General features: G+C 47.2%; 1 protein-coding gene across 6 annotated transcripts in view; it reads left to right on the top strand.

The window, feature by feature from the left end:
* LOC138295275 (uncharacterized) overlaps positions 1–12455 on the top strand; it is a 304183-nt gene that overhangs the window by 150757 nt on the left and 140971 nt on the right. For all 6 annotated transcript variants that reach the window (XM_069233470.1, XM_069233468.1, XM_069233467.1 and 3 more), the window contains 2 exons: positions 395–565; positions 9193–9258. In XM_069233470.1, coding sequence (XP_069089571.1) covers positions 395–565; positions 9193–9258 — 237 coding nt within the window. The remainder of the gene's footprint in view (positions 1–394; positions 566–9192; positions 9259–12455) is intronic.

Here is a 12455-nt window from a genome sequence, read left to right as displayed (position 1 = left end):
ACCGGTCACACCATACACCAACATCAGGTGATTAACCCACTGAGTTACCTTGCTTCCATTTCATGGAGTACTGGGGCAGCTGCCAGTCAGTGCCCAGGTTAGAAGCTGTACACAGTGAGCAGTGAAAGGTTACAACACATTGTCCCATCAGGTTGGACTGCAGGGTCCCTTCTTGCCTAGTCAAACGTGATAGGGTATTTCAGAGTTGGCGCTGGGCGTTCAGGTGGCACGAGATTGTTCGTAATGCCTCTTATACTAATAAAATCACACAATTGTCTATGTTTTGGTCCCATTTTCTGTGGCCTGTGATGAAGTGGTGGTGGTGTTTGAACTGACACTGTAATGTACCTTGACTGCTGCCTTAAACCATCTGTCTCTCTCTCTCCCCCTGTAGGCTGTGTAACTGCGGCCTCACCACCTGCTGCTGTGCAGATCTTTCCTCTGTTCTCAGTGTGAGCCAGACACTCACTGAGCTGCAACTGAGTGGTAATGCCCTGATGGATTCAGGAGTGAGGACCCTCTGCGAGGGGCTGGTGTCTGCAGGATGCCAAGTCCAGAAGCTGGAGTAAGTGGTGTTTATGTGGTATGTAGGGGGTGACCCTGGCTACAAAGCACTGGGGAGATGTACAGGAAGGTGTTCATGCTGTGAGAGATGGGGGCTGAGACATGGCTTAGGGGTTAGGAGTGTTTAAAAAGGATGTGCAAGAATGGGGACTACCAAAACAAAATATAAGCTGTTTCGCACCCAAAGGGCTTTTATGTGGAAGAGTGCCACAGAGACCGGCCTTCACCTAGGGTCCCTCAATGAGCCGCTAGCCACAGTCACAAGCCCTCTCTGCCACTTTCACTAAACTTTACTTGTTAAACTGTACTTTATCAGTGGCATCCAGTGCCTTCAGAGGGTGGGATTCTAGATACCTAGGGGCCAGATGTAGGAAGCCTTTTGCATGTCGCAAACTGCGAAAAACGCAGTTTGCAGCATGCAAAAGGCCGAACGTGATGCACAACCTCAAATTGCGAGTCGGTACCGACTCGCAATTTGAGGACGCGACTCGCAAATAGGAAGGAGTGTTCCCTTCCTATTTGCGACTGCATCGCCATGCTGAGTTGCTTTGTGACCGCGAATGCGGTCGCAAACCAACTCGCAGTTACCACCCACTTGAAGTGGGTGGTAACTCATTCGCAACCCCCTTCCCCTTTGTGAATGCCGAAAAAAATGTTTTTTCAGAGCAGGCAGTGGTCCTATGGACCACTGCCTACTCTGAAAAAAACGAAACCAAATGGTTTCGGAAGTTTTTCTTTTTGCAACTCGTTTTCCTTTAAGGAAAAGGGGCTGCAAAAAGAAAAAAAAAACTGCTTTATTAAAAAAGCAGTCACAGACATGGAGGTCTGCTGTCTCCAGACTCGCTATGGGGTCGCAAAATGCGACCCACCTCATTAATATTCATGAGGTGGGTCTTTGCGACCCCATAGCGAGTCGCAGAAGGTGTCTGAGACACCTTTCTGCATACAATTTTGCGAGTTGCAAATTGCGAGTTGGTCTGACTCGCAATTTGCAAGTTGCATAATTGTAGATTGCTACATCTGGCCCCTAGTCCCTGCCCCCAGTATGGGCAACAGTGGGGTTCCTAACCTCCCACATCTTCTTCTCTGGGTGCCCCAGTGTGAGAAAGAACCTCTTTAGGCATAGTAGCCCCCACCTTTTGCCTGGAAAATTATGTGATCACACATTGCAACTGCTGTGGGCCTCTGTTAAACAGGTTCCCAGGGCCAGATCTCTTTCCCCAAAACTGTACCATGTATTGGCACTTCAGCCACCCTTTTTGAGTTCCTAGTAGATGGTACCCCTGGTACCTAGGGCATGGGTACTGAAAAGGGCCCCCCAAAGTTGCAGCACCAATTGTGCCACTCTGAGAGGCCCCACACCTGCCTCATGCAGACTGCCTTTTCAAGTGCATGACAAGATGTGTTTAAAAGTTGCAAACTCGACATGGCACTCATTAAGAGTGTCCTGTCCACTAACATATCATGCACTATAAGTAAGTCACCTCCGGCAGGACTTACAGCCCTAAGGCAGAGTGCACTATAATGCATGTGAGGGCATATGTTTGCATGAGCAAATATACTCCTTCTGTGTCTTTATAAAACCTTAAGACATAATATGTGTACAGGGAAGCCATAGCAAATACATGTGCTGGACACTGGTCATAACGAGTTCCCCAGCTACATGATGGACTCTCTGAGTACTGGGTTGTTTGGTATCAAACAATTCAGAATAATAAATCCACACTGATGACAGTGTTGGATTTATTATAACTTGTACCCAGAGGACACCTTAGAGGTGACCCCTACAAAACCTACCAGCACTGGCATGGTTGCTGACTGCTTTTTGCCAGCCTGCCACAACCAGACACAGATCTGGACTCCTGGGGTGAGAGCCTCTGCTCTCAGGAGTCAGAACACAAAGCCTATTCTGGGTGCAGGTGTTACACCTCTTCCCCCAGGCAAGCACCCAGCCCCAACGGTCAGCTTCAGAGGCTTTACCACCTTTGAAATCTGACATCTGGCTCTGCTGCTAGCAGAAGATGGTGGAACCATGGTTTTCCCCCCACTTTGAGAGGGAAAAACGGCAAGAAAACGCAGCCAGAGGAAGAGTGATCACCCCCCAGGTGTGGCAGCCAAGGTGACCACTCCATTTCATTTTCCTCCATCTTGGATGGCAGGAAAATAGCCAATCAGTGTTAGGGATGTGACCTCTTCCCACTACTAGTGGGTGTAGCCACCCTAAGGTAAGTGGTCCATTGGCCACTACCAGATACTCCCCTTACCACCCACTAAATGTATTATTGAGTGGGTATCCCTAGGCCTGCAGATGAGATTCAATGGATACAAGAAGCCCAGCAACAAAGAAGACCCCAGTCTCGAGAACAGAAGTCCTGCAGCAAGAAGAAAAAGGCGACAAACCATGCCTGCTGCACCAAGGACTCGACAATCACCTCTGAGGGGTTGACTGGACATCGGATGGACTTTTAGAAACCCCAGAGGACCTTCAACCTTCTAAACATTGCCGAGAACCTCCCTCCAGAGTAAAGGGATCACTCCCAGCACCCAGCAGGCAAGAACCAGCGAAGTTCAGTTCACCGACTGGCCACTGACCAACAAACTGGGCACAGCAGCCCTACCAAAGTTCACCCAACAGACTGAGAGAACAAACCCTGTCAGTGTGTCAAGTTTGGTGGCACTGCAACCTCCAGTGGCTGAGACGTGCCACAGCCTGGGGTACTGACCCCTAACGTCAGACAACTCAGAAGAAAAGTCCACTCCGGACTCTCCGAGGACCAGAAGCAAGCTCCAGTCAAGAGACTTCAGGACACCCAAGAACCACCACCAGAGTGGCGCTGCTGACCTGCAGTTCACCCTCAAAGTGACCTACACCTGGCTCCCAGGACCCTAGGACGCATGAGGCTTGGCTGACCTGTCTGTCCTGCACCCGGCCTCCCTGGTTCCTGCAGCCGAACTCTAGCTGTGCTCTAGGGGTCCTAACCCCTTGCGACCTGTACATTCCAAGGGGACCCACCAGACTTACCTTTAAGTCCAAGTATGCAGTGTGTTTCCAAGTGGTCCCCTTCTGCGTTCTGCACCAGCTCTAAGACTATTAGCTGCTGCTCCCGCTGAAACTGTGAACCGCCTGAACTTTTCCGGCTGACACACAGGAAATCTCGACAATCTTGACCTAAAAATAGAAGGTGACACTTGTGAGAGCATTGCCTGATTTTATATGCATTTAAAAAAAATCTCCCATTGATTCCAATGGTGCGTAATTACACACAAAAAGACTATGGCCCAGATTTAAAAGAAAATGACGGAGCGCAACTCTGCGCCACATTTGGCAGTGCTGTGCTCTGTCATTTTCACACCACAGGGATGCGCCGTATTTAATATGCCCACATTTATCGATACTGTGAGTACAACAAATGCTAAGCACATCTCCAAGTTAAACCCAACTGCTCGACTCACCTACCACTAAAAATAGAGTATTAGGTGGTATATTTATTACCTCGGGATACCAAGGTGGGGCTGCTGTGACTGTGCACAGTGCTCATCATTTCTGTACACTATATAGAGAGCCAACCTCCTGCACCTAGGCCAGTTAGAGGCAGCTGGGAATTACCCAGGTACTGCCAGATACAAGGGGCGCACCAGCTCCTAAGAAGTGGTGCATTCCAGAGTGGAAAGCCTAAAGCAGGCGCCTACAACCAGTCGGCCGTGAGCTACCAGTAGCTCGCAGACCCCTTCAGAGCAGCTCACAGCCTGGAGTTAATTTGTAAATAGGCACATGGTCACATTGTTCCTTAGAAAGTTAAGGGAAGTCTGTGTTTAATTTACGTTATTATCACCAGATAGCAGGGCCTGATTAGGAGCAGTGCTGGAGTTAGATTTATGACCCATGGTGAGGTACAGAGGCGATGAATTGAAGGCCTAAGGTATTTAACTCTTAGATAAAAGTCCTTCTCAACTCAGTAGTGGAGGTAAGAACAAATTTATGTTTCTCAATGCTTTTAAATCGGAGAAATTTTATATGAAAAGTTACGTTATGATTAAGTTAACTTTTCGTTTACATTTTCCTAATTTTATTTTCATAGTATTGGTAGGTGGCGTGAAAGCACTTTTTAACGAGCAGAGGGTGGGTTGCTACATGGCACCCCAAAACAATATAATTTTCTTTAAAAAGAAAAAGGAGCACAGGGGGCAATGGTGAGGGGAGCCGAAGGGTAGTGGAAGCAACAAAAATGAAGCCAGGTGAAAGAGGTGGGGAGCAGCTGCATGTGGGGTGAGAGCAACATGGAGGGTGGGGAAAAGCACACATGAGAGAGGAACACAGGAGAGAGGAACACAGGAGAGGGAAGAAGCACACGGGAGAGAGTGACATGGATGTGGGGGGCAGAAGAAGTAAAAGAGTGGGAGAACAACACAGAGAGTGCAAGCAATGGGGAGAAGCACATGAGCAAAAGAGCTGTAAATCCCATGCACCCTTCTGAAGTCCTTAACCAAAATGGAAAAAGGAGTTTCCTAGAAGTGAGCAGTGGAAGGATATAAATTCAGCCAATCAGAAGAATTGTAAAGAGACTATGCTCCAGGGGAGGGGCAAACACAAGAAGAGCAAAGATGTAATCAAATAAAATGCAAGCAAACTGAGAGTGACACTGATCCGTGGTACACAATGGGCAGACTCTATAAGTTCACAATAGCTCTTGCACAACTAGACAGCTTGTGCTGTGTGCTAGGTGAACCCTAAAAGGAAGGTTCTTGCTTATAACTAAAATATCCTATCCTTGGACATCAAATCAGTCATGCAAGATAACACCAAACAATGTTGCATCACTTTTCAAGCTCATGGTACATTTTATTGGACAAAGAGACACTTATTAATTTACGTTTTGTCCTTTTTCGGCCTAGCTCTAAAAGTCTCAGCAGTCCCCTTTTGTGAGACTTGCTTTTGCTTTCTCTTTGGTCATAGTTAGAGATCATATAGAAACCTCTGACCTTCCTCATTCTGAGGAGACGTAGGTTCCTCTGTTAAGGGCCCTGGCAACGGTAAAGGAAAATCAGAATTTTCCTTTTTTTGACTCCCAGATCTCTGTTATTGCCCATAGCTTTTACTGTGATGTCTCTCAAGACTAGAGATGTTAGGCTTGCAGTCTCAACACCCCCTCCTTCCTCAGCTACCTCGTTCCCTCATTCAACTAATGGAAGCAGTCATCTGTAGGTTACTGTTAGCAATGGGGTCTTTGGTTGGCAGTCAGGTTACCCCCTGTTCAAGCAAGGACCCTCACTCTAGTCAGGGTAAAGGAGAACCACCCTCAGTTAACCTCCGCTCACCCCCTTGGTAGCTTGGCACGAGCAGGCAGGCTTAACTTCAGAAGCAGGGTGTAAAGTATTTGTACCAACACACACAGTAACTCAGTGAAAACACTACAAAATGGCACAACACAGATTTAGAAAAATAGACAATATTTATCTAAACAAAACAAGACCAAAACAACAAAAATCCAACATACTCAAGTCATGAATTTAAAACGCAAAAGAGTCTAAAATCCTTTAGAAATCAGTGAGAATGTTGTTAGCGTACAAAAGTACTTGGGTAGCGCTAAAATAAAGCTGCACAGGTGAGTGTGTGTCGGAAAAGGACAGCGATGCATCGATTTCCCACTCGCAAGCAAGAGCATGCGTTGTTCCTCCTATGGTCGCATGCGCCGTTTCTTCTCTCCTGCAAGACAGCAATGGGTCGATCTGGATGGGCATCTTGGGTCTGGGCAGACTTTGCTTTGATTTTCCGTGCCCAGCGATGTTGCGTCAAAATCCGGTCGCACGGTGTCAAGAAACCGCGCTGCGTGGGGGTTTGCTTCATTAACAGCAGCTGCTGCAGGTGTTGCACGTCGTTTCTCCAGCCGTGTTGCTTCGATCTTCCAGCCGCGATGCAGGTGGAGCGTTGATGTTAGTCGTGAGGCCGGCAGCGCATCGTTTTTCAGCCGTGAGGCGGGTGGTGTGTCGAACGTTTCCCCGCTCAGTGGTCTTTGCGGGGATTTCTGTCCTTTTCCACCAGCTGCACCTTTCAAGGGCCCAGAGACAGGTTGCGGCACCACTTGGCAGGCAGGACTCTCAGCAGAAAACCCAAGTGCTGGCAGAGAGAAGTCTTTCATGTCCCTGAAACTTCAAGAACAGCAGGCAAGCTCAGTTCAAGCCCTTGGAGAGTCCTCACCAGTAGCAAGTCACACAAAAGTCAGTCTTTGTCCTCTCTTTGTCCTTTGTCCTCTTTGTCCCCTACTGTAGGTCAACCAAGCAAAGCACAGTCACAGGCAGTGGGGCAGTCTCCTCCTCCAGCTTCTCCAGCTCTTTTTCTTGGCAGAGGTTTCTCGTGGTTCCAGAAGTAATCTGATTTTCAGGGGTTTTGGTGCTCTTCTTAAACCCCTTTCTGCCTTTGAAGTAGTCCTACTTCAAAGAGCAGTCTCTGTTGCTTTGAAAGATCCTGCCTTGTCCAGGCCAGGCCCCAGGCACACACCAGGGGGTTGGAGACTGCATTGTGTGAGGGCAGGCACAGCCCTTTTAGGTGTGAGTGACCACTCTTCCCCTCCCTCCCATCATAGATGGCTCATCAGGATATGCAGGCTACACCTCAGCTCCCTTTGTGTCACTGTCTAGTGTGAGATGCAAACAGCCCAACTGTCAAACTGACCCAGACAGGGAATCCACAAACAGGCAGAGTCACAGAATGGTTTAACCAAGAAAATGCCTTCTTTCTAAAAGTGGCATTTTAAAAAACACATTCTAAAAACCAACTTCACTAAACAGATTATTTTTAAATTGTGAAAACTCCAAACTCCACATATCTATCTACTCCCAAAGGTAAGCTGTGATTTAATAATATTTAAAGAGAGCCCCCATGTTAACCTATGCAAGAGATAGGCCTTACAACAGTGAAACCCGAATTTGGCAGTATTTCACCGTCAGGGCATGTAAAACACATAAGCACATGTCCCTCCCTTAAAATACACTGCACTCTGCCCATGGGGCTACCTAGGGCCTACCTTAAGGGTGCCTTACATGTATAAAAAGTGAAGGTTTGGGCCTGGCAAGTGGGTACACTTGCCAAGTCGAATTGGCAGTTTAAAACTGCACATACGGACACTGCAGTGGCAGGTCTGAGACATGTTTACAGGGCTACTAATGTGAGTGGCACCACCAGTGCTGCCGGGCCACTAGCAGCTTTTGATTTACAGGCCTTGGGCACCTCTAGTGCACTTTACTAGAGACTTACTAGTAAATCAAATATGCCAATCAGGGATAAGTCAATCATCAATACAATTTACACAGGCAGCAGATGTACTTTAGCACTGGTTAGCAGTGGTAAAGTGCCCAGAGTCCTAAAGCCAACAGAAACAGGTCAGAAAACATAGGAGGAAGGAGGCAAACAGATTGGGGATGACACTGCAAAAAGGATCAAGTCCAACATCTCTCCCTTCCATAGTCTCTCATGCCATCTTAGTCAACATGCTGAGCACCCCACAAGGTTGGAAAAAGTGTTATCTTTGATTGCCATTGGTTTCATCTGTGTGGCTTTCTGCCTCTTTGGGGTGAGACGTGCTTGCCCCTAGGAGCAGACACCACTCGGCATGTCCTGCTAAGATCTCCTCAGCATCTTAACACCGCTGTAAGACCTCAAGTTCTGCTACGGTGATCCTCCTTCCATCTCTTCTGGTACCTTATGGCCCGACTCCATGGGTAAACCAGACAATGATGCCCTCTTTGCATCTGGATCTAAAACCACCACACCGTGCTCACTTACCACAGCTGTGCTGTAACCAGTCCTTCTCACTTGGGGTGTATGTTAACCAGCGACATCTGTCGAATGGTGCCACGACAACCAGATATGTTCCAATTCTTTCATGGCTTCCTGCATCCATCCACTGCAGGCTCACTGAGCCACTGGAGTGACCATCTTAGGTCCCTTGTCAACCAAGCACAGGCTGGGAACAGAAAATACAGGTGTCTCTCTCCCAGATTGGAAAATTGAAGCAGGAGTGTGATCTTCTCATCCACCACGTTTTCATCCCATTGTCATGATGGAGAAAATCCACAGATACGTAGTGGGGTATTTATAGTGTTGCGGATGGTGCACATCAGCCAGAATTGAAGGATGTCCTCTGTGCTCTATCCAGAACGTATACCTGACAAGTTTTTGGTGGATGTCCAACATTGACCAAGCGCTAAATGTCTCAAAAGTGCCTTGCATCTCTAATCTGCACCGAATGTGGAACATTGAAGCAAAGCCGAGCCTTTCCTGCCTCTCCACTATTTCAGACCCATGTTGGTTCTGTGCTGCGCAGAATTAACAGACATAAACTGCCACGAAGACCATTGCTCTGGGGTGAGATTCATTATGACCTGACTCCCCTTAATTATTCTTTAATTTGATGCCTATTTTCCTATTTGCATAGAATATATGAGCAGTGAGTTTGGTGCAGGGGTATCTGAACCTTAGGTGATGTCCACAGAGGTTCCTAACTGTATATCTATGAAGTTGAATTGGACTGCATGAAGACTTTCAGAGTTGTTAATCTGCTCTGCAGAGTTGTTATATATTTTTCTGATAGATAAATTATATTTGTTACTGAGGTTCTTGTCTCTCTGCAGATTGGATAACTGCTCTCTCACAGGCTCCTGCTTTGGGGAACTTTCATGTGAATCTCGGAGACTACAGTAAGTAGTGATTATAAACTTTCTACTGTTGGAGACACATAAAACTTTGAAAGGAGACTCTTCTGAGCTTTATGTTGTCTGGTTGCAAAGAAATTTTGAGGAAATGGCGAAAGCTTACTTAGGAATGTATTCCACCCATTGTGTACTGTTGGATTTGTGTTTTGTCACTGACTTTATCTTGCTTTCTATTTTCTGACTTTATTTGTTTTAGCTTGCCCAGCTTGTGTCTGTCCCTCCCATGGACCATAGCTTGTTTACCATCTGTCTGAATAGCTCCTTCTAGGCTTCCACCAGTTCCTGCGTTTTAGGAACTATATTTTTTCTTTTTCATGAAGCGTGCAATGAGAGTGCATGTGGTTTCCAGTTGTCTCCCTTCTGTGCTTCTTTTCCCACCCCCAGTGCTCCAAGTTGTTTCCTCTCCCATGCTCTGCTGACTCCCCTTCAGTGCTCCATGTTAATGTCTCTCGCCTGAGTCCTTCTACTCCAACATACCTTCCTCTAGGTCGCAACTTTGCCCAGCTACCCACCAAAGTTTTTCTATCCCATGCTCTACCTTCTCTTGCTGGTGTGCTGGGTTCCCTGTTCCTTCCTGAAATTTCTGTCTGCCCTCCCACCCTCCATCCATTGCTGTTGTTGGTTTTTCTCCACCCACCATTCCTCAGTAACAGCTGGTCAAGGAGTCCCACTAAAGCACTCATCCTGCGTCAAGCCAAGGAGTATGTCTTACCAGGCACCCAGGACTCTCAAGTGCTCCCCAAATGTCTCCCAACATTTGCAGCTGACCATTCAGTTCATGTATCACCTGCTCATAAGTGGCCACCACTGCCATGGCACCAAACCATCCTGCCGAGTCTGATGGTGAAGGCGACCTCCAGCGTCTCCGAGTATGTGGTTTGGCAACTGCCCGTGCTGAGTCCGCAGCTGCTGCTAGCTCTTATTTACAATTAGGTACAATGATAATAAAATTAAAAAAAATTAAAAACAGCACTTGCCTCCTCTCAGCATCTCTACTTCACTCCTGGGTCCAACACCCAACGGGACCCAGGAAATTGCACTGGCCAATCCTGGGGCTGCTTTCATGCTGATAACCAGCATGAAAGAAGTGTCAGGATTGGTGGGGTCGGCCTCTCTGGGTGCTCACAAGAGCGCTGGAGGCCCATGCGTTCTCTAACCCAGCTGTCTTAAGACAGCTGGGTTGGAGATGTTTAAAGTGCACATGTCTGGCCGTCACAAAATGGCTGTCCAAAGGGACATGCACACTGTAAGAAGTGCCCAGGTTCCTGTTGCCACTCAGCAGCAATTACCCAGCCCATCCTGACACTCGGTGAGGACAGGGTGCTGAAAAATAAAATGGTAATAAAGAAAGTTTATTGCCATTTTATTTTCTGTCCTGGGACATTTTTCTTACCAAGGTGATGCTCCTCCGCTCTTGTGGAGGGACCGCCCATGCGAGTCCAGCCATCTCGCAACTTAAATAAAATCTGTACCTGTTATGTAGATTTATGTAAAGCACTAATCACCCATCAGGGTATGCGGGCTCTTGAGCAGGTACGTAGGCTTGCGGTCCCCATAAAGTTATTTGAAAAGCCAGGTCTTCAGCTTATTGCGGAACTACAGAAGTGAGGAGGCGGCTCTGATGTGCTGTTTTCGGTGCTATTTAGGCGAACAAGTGAAATCGTACTTTGTTTTTTGTGACGGTGGGGGGTTGTGTGCGAGTGGGAGTAAGGCTGATGAAAGTATATGCGGCGGTGTGTATATGTTGGCCCATGTTGTGTAGAGCTTTGTATGTGTGCGTGAGGAGTTTGAATTGGCTGTATTTGTGAAGGAGGAGCCAGTGGAGCTCTAAAACTGAATGAGATGTGGGTCCGGCCTGGGAGGTTGCGTTTGAGTTTAGCGGCAGTGTTGTGGATGGTCTGAAGTCTGTGTGGGAGCTGCCAGCTAGAGTGTGTTTCTGTAGTTGAGTCTGCTTGTGATGAGAGCTTCCATGATGGTGTGTCTGGTGCTTTGTTGCAGCCACCTAATGATCTTCCATAGTAAACATAAGACGCAGAATCAGGGAGTGCTTGCTGCGGTGACTTGTGTCATCAGGTCGCTCTTGTCATCCATGATAAGCCCAGATTTCTACTGTGGCCGGTAGGTGTTGGTCCTTGCTCTGGCTGTCACAAGTTGGCATCCCACATGGAGGCCCTTTCTCCACCGACCAGTACTTCCGTCTTGTTGGAGCTGAGCTCCTAGCAGTTGGTTCTCATCCATCCTGCTACAATAGTCATGCAATTGGTAAGGGTGGTTCTGGTGGGGTTTGTTTTGTCTGTCTTGGACAGGATGAGTTGGGTCTTGGTGGCTTAGGAGATGAACGTGATGCCTTGCGTTTAGATGATCTTGGCGAGCACAGTCGTGTAGGCATTGAACAGGTGGAGCTGAGAGACAATTCACGGGGGGTCTACAGATCAGGCTTTTGGTCTCTGATGTGAAGGGTGGCAGTCTGACCTTTTGGGTTCTTCCCATGAGGAAGGAGCAAATCCATTTGAGTGCAGGTCCTTGGGTGCTGAGCTTGTGGAGTCTTCTGATGAGTGTGCTGTGAGACGATGAGAACCTGTATACAGAAGATAACCCTACTGCATATTCTATTTTAGACCCTAATATTAAGGCCTTAGATATTACTTTTGATCTCTATGAGGTCTTAAGTGCTATTAATCGACTAAGGCAGGGAAAGGCTCCTGGCCCTGACGGTGTCCCCGCTGATCTTTTTAAATCTGAAATTGACCTTTGGGGTCCGTTAGTTACAAATGTGTTGAATAGTGTGGTAAATAGCAACATACCTATTTCATGGAAATCGGCTATTATTGTTCCCATCTTCAAAAAAAGAAACAGACAAGATCCTTCCTGTTATAGACCAATTTCTCTTATCGATTCAACTGCAAAGATTTTAGGAAGTGTGATCTTATCCCGGTTAGAAGATTGGGTGACCGAGGCCCAGATTTTATCCCCAATTCAATTTGGTTTTAGACCCGGTGTAGGCACAGTTGAGCAAGTTTTAAATCTGCATCTGATAATTACTAAATACGTGACAGTTAAAAAAGAGTCCATTCATATGGCATTTATTGATCTAAGTAGTGCTTTTGATATGGTTAATAGGTCGCAGCTATGGCAAATTTTGGGAGCTTTAGGCTGTGATACGTCCCTTCTGGAGCTTATTA

This window comes from Pleurodeles waltl, chromosome 5, assembly GCF_031143425.1.
Source record: "Pleurodeles waltl isolate 20211129_DDA chromosome 5, aPleWal1.hap1.20221129, whole genome shotgun sequence".
Taxonomy (NCBI): Eukaryota; Metazoa; Chordata; class Amphibia; order Caudata; family Salamandridae; genus Pleurodeles; species Pleurodeles waltl.
The sequence above is the reverse complement of the archived record's forward strand: the minus strand, read 5'-3'. Positions and strand labels throughout refer to the sequence as shown.